We start from the raw sequence: 21,558 nt of genomic DNA, 5'->3' as shown, positions 1-21,558 counted from the left end.
CTTTATTACATCTACAGAATGATTAAGAAAAAGTCCCATGTTTTTCTCTTAATTTATGTAATAGCAAAATTGTGAAGGTTCATTAAAATAAAAGTACATAAAATTGACTTAAAACTTTTTTGAACAGAGGAATAGCAACCTCTTTCCCTCATAATACTACCTTACTATCCTGAACTGACATTCTGACTAAATAATAAACTTTTCAAAATGAGACTTATTCTGGAAATACTGACCATATAGTATACTGGTAAAATAATTAACAACTCTAGTTCAATGATTCAAGTCAGCAGCAATATTTAGCACATTAGATATGTGTCAAAAGAAACTCCCAGAAATATGAACTGACAAAACACTTGAAGAATCTGAATATGTCTTTGAATTTGTTTATGCCTCAGCATTTTAATGTTAATTTGCAATGGGAAGCACCACAACAGTGACCAAAAATGTTTCTATTTAATATGTTTATAACTGGAAGAAGACATTATCTAAAATTCGAAGAAGGTAATTCTGGGGCTTTCAAATAGTATTTTCCACATATGTGATTTCTACTAAAGGCTAAGTGAAAACAAAACACATTTTGAAATTTGAGCATTATGATACATCACACATCAATATATCAACCAAGTTATATGCAGTATATACCAGAGAACTTTCACCACCTAAAAGAAATACTGAAAAGATTATACATATTTCAGAGCATTTAGTCAAAAAACATCAAGTTTGAAAATTTTCCTTATCAAAAGTAATTAGATATATTCCATATGTCTTCTTATTTTCACATTGCATAGTACTTAATTGTTCTCAAAGAAAATCAATAAGGAGCATGCTTAAGTTGTGAAGAAGAGGAAAACAAGTTTAATCTCAGTTATATGTATACCAGATATATCCACAAAAAAGAACAAGATGTGAGTGTGGCACGATAACACAAGTACTGAAAGAATTCTTCTATTAGGAATTCTCATTAAGATCAAAGTCTTTATGAAAATTGTAATGTAGAGACTGTTCTCTTGATGTAGCTTGCCAATTAAAGAGTGCTTTTTCCTTCTTTATCTATAACCTTAGAACATAATGAGCCATTCTTCTATATAAAATGACTTCTGAGGGAATGGGCAGAGATTGGGGAAGAAGAGGGAGGAGTGAAGGCAGCAGGTATGCCAATGTCTACTAGTTTAACAGCAGGAGTTCTCAACCTCGAGTCAGATGATAGATTTCAGGAGGTCTGTGAAGTGACAGCCCTAGTTATTCCATATAGTTTAGACTGATAATAACTCATATTGAAAATGATTTCTTTACAAAGAAATTATCTCAAAACAACTCAAGATAAATTTAGAGGAAAGCATTTGAATACACACATACACACACACACACACACACACACACACACACACACACACACACACACACACACGTTGGTTCAAAAGTCTCTTATTCAATTTCCCCCCCTTTTTTTTTTGCTTGCTTGTCTCCCCCTATTATCCCTGCCTTACATACACACATATTAGATTGTGAGCTCCTTGAGAGCAGACTGGTTTTTGCCTTTCTTAGATCTCCAGTGCTCAGTACAGTGCCTGCCAAAAAATATACTTAATAAATGCTTACTTATTTGGCTGTCTAAATAATAGTAATGAACTCACTTTTAAAATTTTGCCTTTCTTTTTTATGTTTATATTATCTCCTGGAGTTACATGTCTTGAGTTCACCTCCCCAATTAATTATGTACCAGCACAAACCATCCTGGAGAATCTATAATCATCAAAATAGAAGAGTTCCCAGAAGAGTCATAGGTTCAGATGTACTCCTCCACCCTAGGTGGAGAGGCCTTAGTAAAAATATATAGCTGTCAGAACTTGTCTACTTTGCTCTGAGGACTATGTCCCAGAGTGGCTTCATTGAGAAATTATGTGATGCTTGTATTGTCAGATTCTAATTTGTATCTTAGATTTTAGGGGAAAAAAGAAGAGAATTATCTAGGGCAATGACCAGTGAAAAAAAATGAATAAATATAAAGCACTTTACAAGACCTAAATAAAAACCCATGACTAACATTTCAATTTATACATAATACCTAACATATAACAAAATACTAGACATAGCTTTTTAGGCCTGTAAAGCACTTTGCACTCTGTATACATTATTATGTATAAAATATACATGTATATGAATATTTATATCTACATGAAAATTTTTGGTGTCTTAGATCATGAAAATTAAAAGACTTCAATCAACAAGTAGTTTCATTATAGTTTTTTAGTGACAAAGAATATGCATGGGTAATTTTTCAACCCTAACCCTTGCAAAAACGTCTGTTCCAACTTTTCCCCTCTTTCCCCCCCCATGGCAGGTAGTCCCATACATGTTAAATATGTTAAAGTACATATTAAATACAATAAATAAAGTACATGTTAAATACAATATATGTATACATATTTATACAGTTATCTTGCTGCATAAGAAAAATCAGATTTAGAAAGAAGGTAAAAATAACAGGGGAAGAAAAACAAAAATGCAAGCAAATAATAATAGAAAAAGTGTAAATGCTATGTTGTGGTCCACACTCATTTCCCAGTGTTCTTTCACTGGGTGTACCTGATTCTGTTCATTACCGATCAATTGGAATTAATTTGGATCCTCTCATTCAACAAGTATTATTAAATGCTTACTATGCTTAGGTCCTGTACAAAGTTAATCACATCGTCTAGTATTACCTGAAAGGGAGCAGGTTGGGTTACACTGTACAATTTTTTCATGTCTGACAAATTGAAAGAATATGGTAACTAGTCATAGGTGTCATCATGCTATTCTGCCAACATCAAAACTAATGATGACTGAAAATCATCTACTTGGGAAAAGTGAGCTTTTCTTAAATACTAAACTAAAGATCTGAGTGTAATTATAGAATTTCGATGAGAATAGTTTATCTAAAATATTTGTCTAACAAAATGCCACTAGTCTTTTAAAAACAAAGCTAAGAATTTTTAATTACTCAATAGAATATTTTTAGTTAAGGCTTTTACACTTAGCAATAGTATTAATAATTTATTTAGCCCTTCCTATCTAACTGTTCACCAGTAATAGCATTGATACACCTTTGCTACTAAATAAATCTTAAGCCAAGATATGTCTGCTTTATTTGGCATTAAAGCAAAGTTCTGTATTTAAGAATTTCCAGGAAATTTGTACTTGAAAAACTGACACAAGTAAGAGCTTTATTATTATGTGGCACAGCAAGCAAGCAAACAAAAGTGTGCAGGAGCATATGCTCATGCACACAAGATGGCAACATAAATAGACAGAGGCTGTCCCCAAGGATACAAGAAAATCAACCAGCATAAAGGGGAGAAAAACATGTCAGAGAGGAAACATACTCAAAGTTGGAGTTCAGGTGACAAAATTATATACCCAAAGAATGGGCTTAGTTGAAAATATGTAATTGGTGCCATATGTGGGAAGGGGTATTCCTAATCAGACCCAGATGTGGTGGAGAAAATTTTGGGGTCTTACTCTGGGATCACCAAACTTAAGTGAGACTTAGGTATACAAAGTTCCTTTATCAGGACCCCAAAATGAGAAAAGGACCTAATAATAACTATCAAAGGCAGCAGAAGAGAGAACTAGCTACAGAGTTTTATCCAATCAAAAGCTGGGAGCCTTACTACCTGTCAGAGAATTAACACAAAAGAAATACAAATGATTTATCTTTTCCTATATACTGTTATGGGCATTAGAACCACTTAATGTACTTTATTCTGGAGTCCCAACATTATATCATCAAACAATACTACAAATTATATATTCTATACAATACTACAAATTATATATTCTATAGCTGAATTTTTCAAACAATATTGCTAAAAGCTGCATCTAGTATGAGAAGTTGACTAAGAATTTCAATTCAACTTCCAAAGCGCTACCAAAAATGAAGATCGTATGAGGAAATTAGATGAATGACTGATTTAGATTCAAAAGCATTATAAAATAGAAAGGTAAATAAATAAAAATAAATGTTATACTAAATGTAATTTGAATCACAATTATTTCAATACTTTGATATATTGCAGCAACAAAGTAATTAAAAGAGAAATTCATTTAAAACTATTACTATGCTAAGTAAAAAGAATTTTCTTTATCTTTAAAACACTGTGGGAGGGGGCAGCTAGGTGGCGCAGTGGGTAGAGCACTAGCCTTGAATTCAGGAGGACCAGAGTTCAAATCAGATCTCAGACACTTAACACTTCCTAGCTGTATGACCCTGGGCAAGTCACTTAACCCCAGCCTCAGGGAAAAAAATAAATAAAATAAAATAAAATAAAATACTGTGAGGGCAGCTAGGTGATACAGTAGATAGAGCACCAGCCCTGAAGTTGGAAGACCTGAGTTCAAATCTGACCTCAAACACTTAATATTTCCTAACTGTGTGACCCTGGGCAAGTCACTTAACCTCAACTGTCTCAGTAAAAAGAAAGAAAAAAAGAAAATGCTGTGCAGATATGGATTAAAGAGCTGCATCAGTTCTTACAGATCTAATTTTAACTTCTGTTTTGTAATGATAACATAAAAATTAGAATAGGAAGAATTCAAATTTAACTAAGTAGTGCTTTAGAAATTAATTAAAGAAGTTAGCCAAAAACATGTCAATAATGGGAAACTTTTAAAATGTGACATACTACACACACACACACACACACACACACACACACACACACACACACACACACTCTTTTTTAAAAGGAAAATTGGCATCATTAGAACCAAATAAGAAAAAATTAATCCAGGTCCCTAAAGTATGGAACTTTGATCATTTGGTCAACAAAACATTACACATCTCACATAAAGAGATCCCAATAGCTTAGAGTAATATAAGAAAGTTATACATAAATTTACAGACAATTAACATTTATTCTTATAGCTGATACCGAGACTAGATCTGGGTAGTTCATTAATTTTTTTAAATGACTTGAGTACTTTAACTGGATTTCCAAGATTTTTATTTACAATTTTAAATTAAGCTTACAGGTTTTGTCACTAAATTAACTTCACAATGTATAAAATTTTAGGAAAAAAATTTGATCTCAGATAAAAAACATTAAAAATTAACTTTATCTCTTCTGTCCATTTAAAAAAAGGCATATAGATGCTATTTTATATGCACTTTATAGAATTTCAGAGTTGGGAGAACAGTCCAACTCATACCTAAATGGAATCCACCATTTTAACATATATGACAAGTCTATATGTATGTATGTGTATGTCTGTAGCCAATTTCTGCTTGGAAACTTACAGATGGGGCTTTCTCCCACCAACTGCAATTTTTGACCAGTTCTGTCAGATTTTCTTTATAGCAAGTATAAATTTATCTCTTTGAATTTTCTATCTTCTGATCTTGATTACAGCCTCTAGAGTAAAATAGTTAAGTCCAGTTTCTTCAAATACTTGGAGAGAAAAAAACCATCATGTCTCCCTGGAGTCTTTTCTTCTCCTGACTATAAATACACTTATTTATCAATCAGGATGACCCAGAACCTAATAGCTTCCACTTTAAATGTACTCACTTACTTCAATTAACTCTTACAAGCCACAGCTTAAGGCAACTTAACTTTATGGTACTAGCTGTCCTACTCTAGACAGTATCTTATTAATATCCATCTTAAACATTATTATCTAGAACTGAACACAAATGGTCTAACTAGGACAGAATACAAAGGTTCTAACATCTCCTAATAACTGAAAATTATGATTCTCTTAATGCAACCTTTATTCATAGTAGTACTATAAAACTCTTCTATCTTTTTCAGACATCATGTCTTCCCCTATCCTGTACTTGTTCAGATTTTTATGGAACCTAAGTATAAAACTTTGTATTTACTTTTACTGTTTCATCTTGTTAGATGTAGTGTAATGTTCTCTTATTCAAAATCTCTTTGAATTCTGTCAAACAAAAGTTTGACAAGATTGCATCAACTGCAAATTTGATTATAGATCATCAATCCTTTCTAAGTCACTTATAAAAATATTAAGGAGCACAAAGCCCAGAGATCTCTGAGGTGCTATACTTGAGGGAGATCCTGGACAAAAGGACACAGAACCCTTCACACAATTCTTCTCAACTTTTCTCTGAGCCTATTCATGCAGTCTGTTTTGATTGTATCTAATTGTATTATCATCTAGTCCAATTCTCTCTAAATGTTCTACATGAAGTGCAGATAATCAGACAATGTAACAATAGGCACTTAAAAAAAACTGGACATAATATATGTTTTGGTTGTGGCCTATATTGTGAAACTGTAAGCAAGACATATGAACAAATACTTATAAACATTAAAAACTATTCAAGACCATCTGAAAAGTCAGACTGACAGTAATTTGCTAGAAAAATAAATGTGAAATTACACAATCTGTAACAAAATTTTCAATAGTGAATGGCAGAATTGGGAAGGATCTCAGAGATCATCTAATTAAATTCCCTTATTTTATGGCTGATGAAGCTGAGAAAGCTTAGGAAGCTGAGGAAGATCAGAGAGGATAGGTGATTTGCCAAAGGTCAAGTAATTATTAAAAGGTAAATTCAAAGGGAAGAAGTAAAACATTCTATTTACTAGTCTTGTGGTCTTTGTACTGTAATTCATTTTACTGAATCAGAAGCAAAAAAAAAAAAAAAAAAAAAAAAGGCAGAAAAACTAGTTACCACCTAGAAAAGAAATTGTTTAATTTGATAATTTGCAGTCACCTCTAATAATCCTAATAGTACTGAAGAGCCCTAAATATTTCTCTGCATTTAGGCATGAATAATTGATTTATCTCAACATAATCATATAGCTCTGTAAATAAGCTTTTTTCTGAGTATGACCCATAATACATGCATAAATTGAAAGAAAAATAGAAGTAATTAACATTTTGTTGAACAGAATGTTAATGAATAGAAAAAAAAAAAACAAACTCAGATATCTATAAAGAATTGCATTCACTAGAATGAGACTATGAGATTTTATGTATGACCTAACTAAAATGGAAATTTGTTTTGCTTGACTATACATATTTATAACAAGTTTTGTTTTTCTCACTTTTTCAATGGGGAAGGGAGAAGATGAAAGGAGCAAATTGGGAAATGAAAATAATATAAAATTAGATTTTAAAAAATATTATGACTAATATCCACCAACATCAATCACCATGACTAGTTTAAAAAGTAAAAGCTATAGGAATACCAATACTAAAACTCATACTTATAATATCTACATTTTACACAGATTTAGGTTTGTAATATACCTTGTATATATTACTTCATTTGATTATCTTTTCAGTTTATAACACTATTGGACTGTTTAAAATCTAAGAAGTGAAAACAACACTAAATATCATTATAACCTGATAGAGAAAAAAAAAAACAAAACAATTTGGATCAATCCACAAAGAAAGTACAAATAGATAATATAACTGCAATAAACTTTCTGTTTAATTGTATATAGTTGTAGAAATGTGAGAGAGGAGGTAAGATGGAATAACCAAATCAGTTTTAGAAACCCTTAACCTATAATATCTTATTTCTTAATCAACACAAAGTTGATTTATATTTTAAAAGGTAAATATCCTTAGTCTTGTTATTTTAGATTTTATAAAAAGCTAACATCGCCAACTACTTTTAAAATGTTCTATAAGAGATATATGGAAACAAAACTTGGTAACCCCCACCTTATATATAAAACGAATAAAAAATTATTTCACAGCTTGGGACAGAAGAATAACTTTGAAATACATTTTTAAACTTGACTAAAACACTGAAGTAAGTATTATTGCATTATTCTCTCTGTCTATATATTTTTGATTATTTAGAAGAGCCCTTAGAAATTAAGGGAACTAAAAAAAAATAGTTTTTAAACTATGGATGCTTTTAAAAAGTTCATTTTTAATAATTAGTTTTATAATCTACTATATTTTCATCAATACACTTGACAACTGTTATAGAAAGAGACCAATGAAATATAATCTCTAAAAATGTATAATCTGCTGTATATTTAAACATTCAAATATTTTGACTTAGGTTAGTACAGACTTCTGGCATTTAGATTTCAGCCAATGGCATAACTTTACAAAATTACTTTGTTTGTATATTGGTACCAAACTGTGGCAGGCATTACAGTACTTAAATGCATCTGTTTTATTTCACTGTTTCATTTAATGGTTCTTATCAGACACAGGGGCCTGAAACATAATATTCCATAATGTAGTTCACTTCTTGTAATAAAAAAAACCACACAAAAACAAATGAAATTCAGGTATTTTTCTTTTGATACATCCTTTCATAGAAAGAGTATATAGCAATATTATGAAAAGCTATAGTGTTGAGGGATATATGACTACAAATTGGTATATTTCTTATTTAAAGGAAAAATTTCCATATTTTCAATTTTTATAGATGCTTTGAAAAAAAGCATTAACAACACAGAAAAAGAAATGAAACAGTTTTCTTTAAATGTACTACTTATTTTCCCTTATTTTTTCTTTGACTATGCTATGCTTGTGAGTTTCAAAATGAAAATATGCTCATTTTTCTAAAACCTTTTTCAATATAAGAAACTGCTTTTATTTAAAATATTTAAAAAATGCAACAAAGTTTGCTTTCACAGTTATGTCTGGTTCAAGAAATGTTAGTACATTTCTTAGAAATCAAAAGTTAATTCAACAAACATTTAACAAATTTAACATTTTTGAGTGCTATATCCTATAATTAACTTTAGCTATTCCCTAAGGAAAGGAGGCAAAAAATTTTTAAACTCAAAGAGTAAGGAAAAGCAACTAGTCCCCATTTCTGGGGAAATAGAAAAATATTTAAAGCTTCTGGCTATGAATAATTAGGTCTTAAAATAAAAGTAGCCTAGTACTTAAAAAAACTCTTTTGGAGATAATCTTTATTTCCATGTGAATTTGTAATTAATTAAAATTCAAAGATTTTACTATTCATGTCTTCATTGGTTAATTTTGTTCTTTTCTTAAATGTCTAAGAATCCAATACATGAAAAGAACTACATTCCAAAGAGATCATAGGATCATGCACTGATTCAGAGCTCAAAGATATCTTCAAGGTCATTTGAAAAGTCTAATTCCCTCATTTTCAGATGAGGAAACTGAGGCCCAGAGAACATATATGAAGTGTGCCAGGTCACAGCTAATGAGTATCTAAAACAAGATTCAAACTCAAACCTTCTTAACTCCAAAGTTAAGAACATTGTTCACAACAGTATCTGTCAGACTAATGGTACAATGCAGAGGGTGCCAGAGTTAAAAGTTAGGAAATCTGTGTTAAAAATCACTGGCATTAAGTAGCCATGTGAGGGTATTCATTTACCTTCTCTGAATTTTAGCTTTCCTCTCCATAAGATAGGAATAATAATATTAATAGTATTTACCTTAAGGTGTTTACAAATGTAGATTTATTTAATGTTTTATGTTTTATTTTATGTATTAGGAAAATTGACTTATAGTTACTAATTCAATCTTCAACCTATTCCAAGGTAGGAAAGCCACTAAGTTAAAAACTGAGGGTAAAAACTGTTTATGATATGGAACATAAGATTAAAAGGCATCTTACAAGTCATTTAGTCCAGTCAAATGCTTTATAAAGGATGAAAATTATACTTAAAAGTGACTTTCTCAGTTTTTCTAACCTTAAAGTAACAACATGGCATAGCAGAGAGATTGCTAAGATTGGAGGTGCAAAATCTGGAACTGAGTCCTACCTCTGATACTTACTAACTGTATGAACCAACACAAAGGTAAGAAGTTTTAGAAGTAGGACTCCAAGTCATATATAAATTCTTCTAGAGGAGCTGGCCATATAAAGTATTATCAAGAACTATAAAAGATTAAGAACTTTGCTTCTAGAAAGTATGTCAAATTTTATAGATACCTAAATAAAGTATAATGAAAAAAATATCTGGTGATGTTTGCTCTCCTGTCACAGATAGATAATAACTATCTATGTTCAAAACACAGACTAGTCTTCCTACTAGAAAAGAAGATAAAAAAGAATAAATGTATGCTTCTCTACTCTCCTGATTATCTGACAGACCAAAGCATTTACAAACATTTTTTAAATGAAAGAATAAATTGGATGTTTGACTTTCAGTCATCACAAATGTCAGTGATTCATGAGGGCCTAAAAGAGAAGTCGAGAGGACATTGCTAAAGATTATGAAGACTTGGGAAAGAAAATGAAGATAACAGAAACAAAGATAGTAATTTCATCATTGCTGAAGATCAAAGACATCATCTTCCAAAGAGAGAGGCAGATCCGGGAGTGAATGACTAATAATAAAGTTAGTGTTTAAGAATGAGATGATGATTTCTGGATCATGTTTTTAAATAATGAAATGAAAGACTCCTCAATATGGATGAAGTTTACTTAGAATGTGCTTAGAGTTTAGCAGATCTAATTTTTAAAAGGTTTTAACTTAGAGTAAGAGAAAAGGAAGAAACTGCTTAAGTATATCAAGTTAAATATATAGAATGTTTATAGTTTGCATAGAAAAAAAAAAGCACAAGAAATGCCTAGAAAATCATTTTGTGTAAGATCCAAAATAATACCCAATAATACATAAATTAAGTGATCATAACCTAATTCAAGGAGGCAATTTTGGCCTGATAGATTTCAATGAGACTTGGATGAATAAGAGCCAATATTAGAGTATAATTTTAAGAGAGTATATACTTTGTTTAAAAAAAAAAAAAAAAGATAGTTAAAAAGTGGGGAAGGGAGGGAGAAGGGAAGAAACAGAGTAACTTTGTGAATATACAGAATATATTTAAGTCAGAAAATCTAGGAAAGCCTAGTGAACATTTCTGGGATGAAGATAATAATTATAAGTAGAAACATAAAAGGTATTGTTAAAAGTGTAAAAAAAACCTCAGAAAGAAGAAAAAGATGAATTCTGGGAAACAGATCATGAACTTAGTGAGGAGGTAATAATGGGGAACTTGAATGATTTAAACTTCTGTTGAAGTTCACACAGTGCAAAAGCTGAGCAAAAAAAACTTTTGCTTACCTTAATGACAATTTCATTCTTCAGAAGGTAGAAGAACCAAGTGGATTTTCTACTTTAATTTTCACCCATAAAAAAGTGATTACTTATTTGGAAATGATGGGAACCACAAAGAGAAATTATTACAGAACGAAGTAGTAAAAAGAGAAGGAGTCAGAAACCTTGAAACTTCAAATCTGAACAACTTGAATTAACAATTGAAACTGTCTCTGCTAGGTACTTTTGAGGCTGTGACTGTAGGGCAGTCATGTAATCTGGATTTTGGCATCCTCACTTCTAATTTATGTGGGTTTGATAAGATGATCTCAAAGTTCCTTGTAACTATTATAGAAGAGAAGGAATTGGGGCATCATTTCATATTCACTCTAAATTTTGCAGAGAACAGATTTCAAAGTTTAAACAAACAAGAGGAAAAATCTTGTGGGCTAACATTCTGAAAGGGAACCAACTAAGGAGTTCTGGAAAGCTCAAGAATAAAATTATGAAGATGTATACATACACCAAAAAAAAATTCTGATGAAAAGGAAACAGGGAAAATGTAGGTTACTTGGTACTGTAATTCCTTTTAAATTTTTGCAATATATTTTTTTTTTAACATGAAGCTCTGGATTTTGGCTATGATATACTGAGAATTTTGCTTTTGAAATTTCTTTCCAGAGATGAATGATGGAGTCCTTCCAATTTTGCCCTATAATTGTCATGAATGGAGTCATCATTTATGATTTCTTGAAATATAAGTATTCAGCTTTTTTTTAAGAATCGTAGTTTTCAGACAGTCTGATTCCTGTATTATCTTTCTTTGATTTGCTTTCCAAATTTAATTGCTTTTATTATCAAATAGTTGCATGTTCTTCTATTTTTTTTTCTTTCAATCTTTTGATTGTTCTAACACTTCCTGCTATTTCATGAGGTCACTGAATTCAGTTTAGTCTATTTTGGCTGGAAAGCCATCTATTATTTGAAAAAGGTTTACCACTTTCTCTTCTAAGATCAGATGAAATAAACTATTAAAGTGCTTAGCATATCTGGCACAGATTAAGCACTACATAAATGTTTATTTCCTTCCCTTCTGCCCTCCTTAATTAATTTATTTTCCTTTCTATCCTTGTTCAATAGCATTTTATTATTTTTGTAATTTCTCACTTCAATTAATTATTCACACAGACCTTGCAAAAATCTATTGATCTTTCCTTTGAGTCTCTTCTTGCAGTTGTTAAAGAGTTAATTTCTCTTTTTAGGCATCTCTAGATCTACAATAATTTTTTATTGAGACTGGAGTCTTCATCATTTTACTAATCTATATAGCCTCAGTTCCCAATTTGGAGCTTTGCAGCAAGGCCAGATTCCAATTCTGTGCTTTTTGGATAGGGTTTTCATACCTGCTTTCTGAGGCCAGCAAAGAAAACTAAGGAATATCATTTAGTAATCCATCTTCCAGTGTTAACATCCTCCTTCTCAGGTTTAGCTCTTCCTATGTTTTTGATATTCAGAGAAACAAATCTTTACAATCCTATATGACATTTCAAAAATCTGGGGAACCTCAAAAACTGGATTGTTCCTGTCTGAGAACAGCCACACTCACATTGGTCACTACTACTATCAGTGGTTTCCAAGTATTTCACTTGGGTTTCTGACCCTTCTGGGTTTTCCTCATGGGGGTCCTGTGTTCTCACTGGTTCCAGGCTATTGTCTCTGATCTAGCTGAGAGGCTGGACTTGTTTGCCAGTGCTGACAACCCCCTTCTACTGTGCATGGATTTTTGGCTAACTTTTTATTTTTGATTGATGAAATATGTCACTATTTTTAGTTATTCACTGGATTTTCTTGATTACTGTTAAATCTGGTGTGGTTTACAGAGTTTTACTTGAGTAGCTATGTGAGAGGTGAGCTAGGTGCCCCTGTTCAATTAGGCAGATGTCTACAATATTTGTCCTGTCACTTATCCTGCCCCTTTGATTATTACTTCACTTTTATGTATTTTTTATTATTCAAAGGCTCTCTCCCTGATACTTATAAACATGCCAAGGTTTCTTCCGTGCTTAAAGGCTTTCATCTCCTTAACTTATCAATACAGAATCAAAGAAATTAGCCTATGGTCTTTAAACAGATTTCAAGGTCCACAAATAAAAAGCCTACATCTTCATCATTATTAACTTGTCATTTTCTTTGTAATCCTGTATAGGCTTTTCTGAATATTTAAAAGTTTACACCAGATTACCAAGAGTACAAAAGACATAAAGAAAGACAGGGGAGGGAAGGAGGGAAGGAGGGGGAGAGAGAAAGAGAAAAGGAGAGAGAGAGTGAGAAAAAGAGAAAGGAAGAGAGAGAGAGAAAGAGAAAGGAAGAGAGAAAGAGAGAGAAAATAAAAACTATGTTCTAGTCCAATTGATAGCTGAAAAAAGAATCTTAACTGTAGAAACAGTATGACAGATAGGAATTCATCCAGCCTTCACTTGAATACCTGCAATGAGAAAGATACCCCATCCAAGGCAACCTATTTATTCTACTTGCTTCTATTAGCAAATTTTTCTTTATATCACATTCAAACTCCCTAATTTAAAACGTTCATCTATCACACTGTTCTGCAATTACCCTGACCCAACAGAACAAGTCTGTTCCCTTGACTGCATTTCAAATACTTGAAGAAGGTTATTCTATTTCCACTGATCCTTCTGTTTTCTTGGTTATTAACCTCAGTTCCTTCAATCAGTTTTTATTCGGCATTAAATGATATATGTAAACTGCTTTGCAAATTTTGAATCATAGAAACAGAAGCTATTAATATGATGGTAATTCCATCAAAGATATACTCTCTACCTTATTGGTATCATTTCGTCATAAGGGAGCAGGCAGATCTGAACACAGTACTATATACATATATATCTATGGTGTAACTACGGCAGAGTCCAGAAAAACTATGACTTTCTTATTTCTAGAAGTTGTTCTCTTAATGAAGCCCAAGATCCTGTTAGTTTTTCTGCCTGCTCTGTCATACTAATGACTAACCCTGCATCTGCCAAATCCCAGATCTTCATACAAACTAGTGACTAACCATTAATAATCCATCTTATATTTATGAAATTGAATTTTTGGACCTAAGTAAGATTTTATCTTTATCTCTTTTAAGTTTCATCTTATTAGATGCATCCCAATATTCTAACCTATCAAGATCTTTTTAGATACTGACTATGCCATTAAGAATGTTTTCAACTTCCATTTGTTATCTTAATATTCAGTAGTATTTTATTTTCCAAGTACATGTAAAGATAGTTTTCAACATTCATTTTTGGAAGACTTTGTGTTCCAAATTTTTCTCTTTCCCTCTCTTCCCTTTCCCCTTCCCAAGACAGCAAGCAAACTGCTATCTGCTAAATATGTACAATTCTTTTTAAAATATTTCCATATGTCATGTTGTGTAGGAAAAATCAGACCAAAAGGGAAAAAATACACAAAGAAAAAAAAAGAAATAAACAAAAAGGTGAAAATACTATACTTCAATGTATTCTCAGTAGATGCAGATGGCATTTTTTATCCCGAGTCTACTGAAACTGTCTTAGATCACCACATTGCTGAGAAGAGCTAAATATATCATAGTTGATCATCACATAATTTTGCTGTTACTATGTACAATGTTCTCTTGGTTCTGCTTACTTCATTCAACATTAGATTAAGTCTCTCTACCTTTTCTGAAATCAGCCTACTCATCATTTCTTATAGAACAATACTATTCCGTTACATTCATATACTATAACTTATTCAGCCATTCCTTAATTGTTTGGCAAACACACAATTTTCAGTTTCTCCCCACTATGAAAATGGCTGCTACAAACATTTTCCCTAATATTAGCTATTTCTTCAACTTTGTGTAATTGGCAAATTTAATATGCATGTCACTTATGCCTTTACTGAATTCAGTGACATGGCCAAGCATAAATCCTTCAGTCCTTCACTTTTCTTTGAGTCTGGCCAATCAATCAATTCCAAATCTACTTAATTATACTATCACTTAGCCTATACCAACTTTATGGTAAGAATAACACATCATCTTTAGATCATTAAAATCACAATATTCTCCAAATATCAGTAAATAAACCCATAAAAAAGTAAATAAGTTTAGACTGGCATGACTTAACAGAGCCATGTTGGCTCTTAGTTATTGACGCTCTTCTAAGTTTTCACTAATCATCTCTTTTAGAATATGTTCTAGAACCATGGTATCAAACTCAAACAGAAATAGAGGCCACTATTCCATATATAATAGAGATCCTTGAAGAAGATATGTTGATTTAGAAAACCATATATTAACATTATCTATCTTTTTGTTTTAGTCTATTTTGTTAAAAATTTGTTGCCTCTGGGCCGCATATTTTACACCTCTGTTCTACCCTTTTCCCAGAAACTTAAGTCAAGGTGGCTCATAGTTGACAAATTCCACTCTTCCTTTTATGAAACTTGGGACATTTTGCCCTTTTCCAGAATCTTTCAAATATTGCTGGTGGTGGCTCAGTAAATTACATTTGCTAATCTACACCAAGCGACATGTACTCTTCAAGGGACAGTTAGGTTTTCTCTAATACTCTCTAACACTCAGTGAATTCTCTGTGGAAACACATTGATTTCTTCAGAATATTGTCCATTTTCTTTCTCCTTGGAATTTCTTTTGGTATCTTCATAATTTCATTCTGAAAGAGGGATTTAATATACCTCTTGAAATCTATTTTCCAATCCTACCATTCAGCCAGCTTCTTCTAAGGTCACCAATGTTTTTAACTGCTAAATGGATCATTTTTTTCCAGTTCTTTTCCTATTTCTCTCTATCTTGTAATACCACTAACCACTTAACTGATCTTTCCTAGTTCTTTTCCTGTGTCCTAAGCTTGTCCAATGCTATCCCCACTAGATTTTACAGAAGAATGAAAAAAAGTCTACTTTCTTATTTTACTTTCTTTACTTATATTAGTATTAATATCTTGCTTTTTTTTCTCTTTGACATAGCAATTTTAATGTATTCTCATGATAAGAAGTGATTTAAAAATGATATTTAAAGTAAGAATTTCTTTGAGGAAAAATTACTATTTTTAAATGACTGAACATCATAAAACAAATTTAAAGAATCTGAGATGTTACCCCAACTTTGGGGTCAAATTTAAGTAACAAAAATTTTAAATAATGGTGCATATATTAAAAAGTTAAAGCATAAGGAATTAATTTTTACATATTTCCAATGATACCACTGCTATATGCATTTTATATTAAAAAGTTATATTGGTCAATGAGTCTAATTATCACATACCTGGAAGGAGCTGTTGGATAAATAATTTTTATGTGCTGAAAAACTAAATCGTGATTTAAAATTTGCTTGATCCATCCTCTGAATCTTTGGCCAGAATCACCTAAAGATACAAAAAGGGGAAGATTTTAAATAAAAAGGCTGTAAACCAAAATTGTTCTACTGAAATGAATAAATATTTCTTGAACACGAATTTCCCTACTAAATACTTTATAAAATCTTAATTATTAGAGCAATCCTTACAAGATTACATTCACATTAAAAGTAACATATAACAAACATTCTTCGATAAGCAGGAAAATGTATTTATTTAAAAAGGTAGATTTATATTATTCAAATATTTTCAAAATTTTCATGTTATACCAATAATAAAATAATAAAAATGAACAGAACTGCTAGTCTTAATTAGCAATGACCAGAAAATACCATGCTTTTTTTCATGGTTTGATTATGAAATTGTGGATTTTCTCATTTGTTAAATTTATCTTAGCAAATATATTAAAAGGAAATTCTCTAAAAATATAAACTAAAAAAAAATTGATTTCCTATTTGCTCAAGTTAAAATTAAAAAAAAAAAAAATCATTTCTCAGACTGGCAAAAAAATTCCTAAGAGTAACTAAATTTGTGAAACCATGTCATCACTTAGTTTCATTACCTGACTTTTCCCCCAAAACAATTCTATGGCATATTTTGATTTATTCATTTATATAAACATAAATTGTTTCAATAAATTTGTTATAGACTATAAAACAATTAATATACGCCCTGGGGTGTAAAAAAAATCAATTAAAAATGATCTTTATTTCTGACAGTAGATATTTGCAAGTAACTTAATTAACTATAATCCAGAGGGACTGGGAATAAATAAGAAATATTTGAATTAGATAATCTCTAAGGTCTCTTTCAGCTTTATGTCTAGAGAATTTAAGAATTTTGATTCTTAACTAAAAAACAGGATTTTAAGTATATCAGATATAATTGCTTAATCATCCTCCATGCATATGTCCATTTAAAATGAATGCTAAATTACTGATTTTTATCTATATTGCTGGAATAAGACTAAAACAAAAGCAACAATTTTAGGCATAAGAATGGTTTTATTAAATCAAAGACTTAGAACTGGAGTTTTATCATCTATGACTCACAACAATGTCATATCATCATATTAGTATTACATTGGCAGCTAAAAATTGGCATCCCCTCAATGAATTTCTAAGTCAACTATTGAAATTTCTTTATAGACACAGATATCTATCAAAGTTAAAATATATATCATAGCAAACTTTCAAACTAGTAAAATAATTCTTTACACATATTTCAGATGAATTTTTTTTTAAAATTGAAGAATCATATTTTAAATGTTTCATGATATTTACATGGTAGTTTTGAATAAATCAGTAAGAATTAAAAAACAACAACAACAAATCTCAATAGTTGGCATGGTGATATATAAGAACTATAAACCTGAAGAAGAAATAATATTAGACAATTAAGTCCATGAATCATGTGATCACTATTCATTAAGTTTATGTCTAACTATTGCTTTAAAAATCAAATTATATTTTGCAAAGAGCTATTTACACTACTTTAGTTAAATCTAATTTTTAATTAGTCATGTTTCTTTATACTAGAGAAATTATGGAATATATGTATAACAGTGCAACATAAATACATTAACTGTACTAGAACATTCAATTATAGCCACAAATAAAGTTCTAATTTTCAAAGACAATTACTATCATCATCATCTCAAAAATCTCTCCATAGGCAACTCAACCAATAATATATAAAGAGTTATCAAGCAAAGGGCTAATTTATGGAGTTAGAAGCATAGTACCTGGGCACACAGTAGCTGCTTATTAAATGTTTATTGATCAACTGACTTCAAAAGCAATCCAAGAATATCTGTTATAACATATAACAAATGGGCATTTTAATTCTGTTTAAAGACCTCCTCTAAAAAGAGTGGTGCTCATAACACCCATTCTACTTCTTGATACTTTTAGATGCTAGAAAGTTTGTGATTTTTGTTTTTTCTGATATCAAGGCTGAATGTACTTCTTTGCAGCTGCAATCTATTGTCTTCCATTTGGGATTAAATAGAAAAAGTCCAATCTCTTTTCCACATGACAGACTTTCAAGTAATTAAAGACATTTATAATAAAATACCATCACAGACTTAAGAGCTGAAAGGGATTCTAGGTCATTTAATAAAACCTATCATTGTATAGATGAGGAAAATGAATACTGTGAATTGATTTGCCCAAGTTCACATACATAGGAACTGGCAGAGCCAAGGAGGGTTGAGGGACAGGGAATGTGGCCCCATCTCTCTAGCCTCTGGCTCCAGATGATCGGGACTCTCATTTCCCTAAATTCTCTCACTCCAGCTCCCTTGCTCTAGAACTCTATTCACTATACTATGTTGCCTCTCAGCATAGCCATTTAGAACATTTCAGTTTCTTCAACCAATCTTCGTATGGCATGGACTCAGAACTTCATCATCTTAGAATGTGAACATTTTCCAGTTTATCAGTGTTTTAAAACTATGGAAGCCAGAACTGAATCTAATATTCCAGATGAAATCTTGTAAGGGAATACTACACTAAGATTACTTCATTCCTATCCCCGGAAGCTATGCCTCTCTTAATACAAACCAATGACATTTTTTTTGGTTAATTCATCACATTGCTGACTCATGATGAACTTACAGTCCACTAAACCCCACAGATCTATTTCAGGACTGCTGTCTAGCCAGGCCTCCTCCATTCTGTATTTGTGAATTCATTTTTTGAATCCCACATCTAAGTCTTTATATTTATGGCCATTAAATTTCAAATTATTGGATTCATCCTATGCTGGAACTCTGTCTTCCCAGAAATCAGCTGGAATCAGGATCACTAAACGTCTTTATTCTTGATCTTTTACAGTCAAGGTCAGGGGGTTAGGCCTAGCTGCCTCACACACACCTTCCTCCCTCAAACGCCAGGAGAGACTGAGTCAGCTTCCTAGTCTCACTTCCTCTTCCTCCTCCTCCTCCTCCCACACACGTCACTTCCCCCTCTTTGTCCCACCAATCAAGTCAGCACAGAACAACTGGGGAGGGTCAACCTTCAAACAAGTTAATAGGGAACTGTCCAATTGGCAATTAGTCTCATGTGCTTCATTATCCAAGTGCATTGCTCAGTTCTAGCCCTTTACAATCCTAATGCTCTAGTCTGTAAAGACATTTTTGGATTCCAATTCTATCATTAAGTGTGTTAACTATGCCTTTTTAACTTTATGTTGTATGAAAATTCAATCAGTATTATATCTATCATTTTACCAAGTTACTAAGAAATGTTAAACAGTAAAGGATCAATGTTAGGATTCTTACAAGGTGCTAAGTCACTGGAATAGATATAATTATCTCATTTAGCATGGTACTTAACAATTCTCTAGTTCAGAGTTCACACCTTTAAGAGAGCATACTTTTAAGGAGCTCCCACAAGCCCAGGGAATACCCACAAGCCCATTCCCTGGGAGGCAGAGTCAGATTCATTCACACTTTGACATTCGTGCTGGCTAGAGACATTCTGACAAGAGCTCATCAGGGAACCAAGGAGAGAGACAGGCTTCTACTAAAGCTAGCTAGACCCCAGGAAAAGATTCAAGACTTTGAAGGACACAATAAAGGATCCGGACTTTAGCTCCTGGCTGCATTTTGGGGTGATGGAACTGAAATAAGGTTGCCTTCAGAAGCTCCCCAAGAGATCTGCTCCCAGAGAACGATTGTAATTTAGAGAAAGAGAACATCACAGATCAAGAACAATTCCTCCACTAAAGACATCCTCCCATGGTGCCAATAAAATGCTAACTACTGATCAGTAAGTCTAGCTAGCCAACTAGTTATGAATGCATCTACCTATATTATAATTTTATCCACCTATCTCCAGCTTCTTCCCAAGAACAGTATGAGATACTGATGAGAAACTCAGTAAAATCTAAGAAGGGAGCAGGAAAAGGTATACTTTTTTTCTTTTTTTTAAAGCAAATTCTATGCTCTGGGTACTTTATAAATATTGTATCATTTGATCCTCACAACCACACTGTGAGGTAGTTTCAGTTGTACCAATAAGAATAAAACTGACTCCTTATGTTAATACCTATGGCTCCTCATTGGTTGCCAGAGTTTGGGGCATTTGTGTGGAGATAATTGTTTTTGATTTTTACTACTGTCTTTTCTTGGATTTTTCTAAAATATGGACTTATGAGTTTCTTAGGTTCTAATTCATATTCCTTTTTCATAACTTTCAATGGTACATAATTTGGAGTCTATTCTTAAATAGACTTCTTCTTCTCCTAAAGACCTGTGATAATAAATTGCATTATATCTAGCAAATAGATATATTACATGGATTGATGAAGGATTTGTTTATAGAAAGAGTGGTTTTATGATTGCAATTAAGGATCAGCTCGCTAGAAATTAAAGGAAAGTTACTCTTAAGGAACCTGTATTCACTGATTAATACGAATTGTACAAGGAAACAGTAGAAACTGTTTTTGTCAAGACAAGCTATAAAAATTTAGTCCCTATTGAATAATCTAGCAAGGTTCTACTTGATGACTAGAATTATACATCAAAAACTCAGTATGTCATAAATTTAATTTATGAGTTTTTGATGTATAATTCTGACCTCCAAAAGAGAAATCTCAAAATACTCTTAAGAATTCAAAGTTACCTGCTCTAGAATCAGATCATTATCACAGAATTGTTGCTAAAAATCATCCACACACAAAAATTTAAAAGCATCTTTTGTGGATGTCACTGTCAAACATTTAATCTCCAAACTTTTTAACAAAAGCTTTTAAAAGTATAGAGACCTAGCAGAAAATGAAACAACTATAACAACAATAACAAGGATAATGTGGAAACAGGATGAGGATTATCATTCTTCTTATCCAGTCAGTTTCTGGAATCGTCCTAAACTTGTATTCAGTGAATTTACAGAAGATGGGCTTATATGACAATGCTCTTATTTCATCTTAGCCCCCAGTATTTAAAGAGAATAGGAAATTTGTGACTTGCCCCAGGACTGTTTCTATCTAAACTCCATTGAAAAGATACAAATGATAATTATTTTCTATCTAGCTTTAAAGACAGAACACTGGTTGAGTCATGACTCTATCACCTATGACCAACAGCCAGTCACATTATTTCTTTGAGTCTCAGTTTCCCTGTCTTTAAAATGAAG

General features: G+C 31.8%; 1 protein-coding gene across 1 annotated transcript in view; it reads right to left on the bottom strand.

The window, feature by feature from the left end:
- Positions 1-21,558, bottom strand: part of LYPLAL1 (lysophospholipase like 1) — a 57,862-nt gene that overhangs the window by 23,611 nt on the left and 12,693 nt on the right. Inside the window, exon 2 of the mRNA XM_074309190.1 lies at positions 16,327-16,426. Coding sequence (XP_074165291.1) covers positions 16,327-16,426 — 100 coding nt within the window. The remainder of the gene's footprint in view (positions 1-16,326; positions 16,427-21,558) is intronic.

This window comes from Sminthopsis crassicaudata, chromosome 4 (genome assembly GCF_048593235.1).
Source record: "Sminthopsis crassicaudata isolate SCR6 chromosome 4, ASM4859323v1, whole genome shotgun sequence".
NCBI lineage: Eukaryota > Metazoa > Chordata > Mammalia > Dasyuromorphia > Dasyuridae > Sminthopsis > Sminthopsis crassicaudata.
The sequence above is the reverse complement of the archived record's forward strand: the minus strand, read 5'-3'. Positions and strand labels throughout refer to the sequence as shown.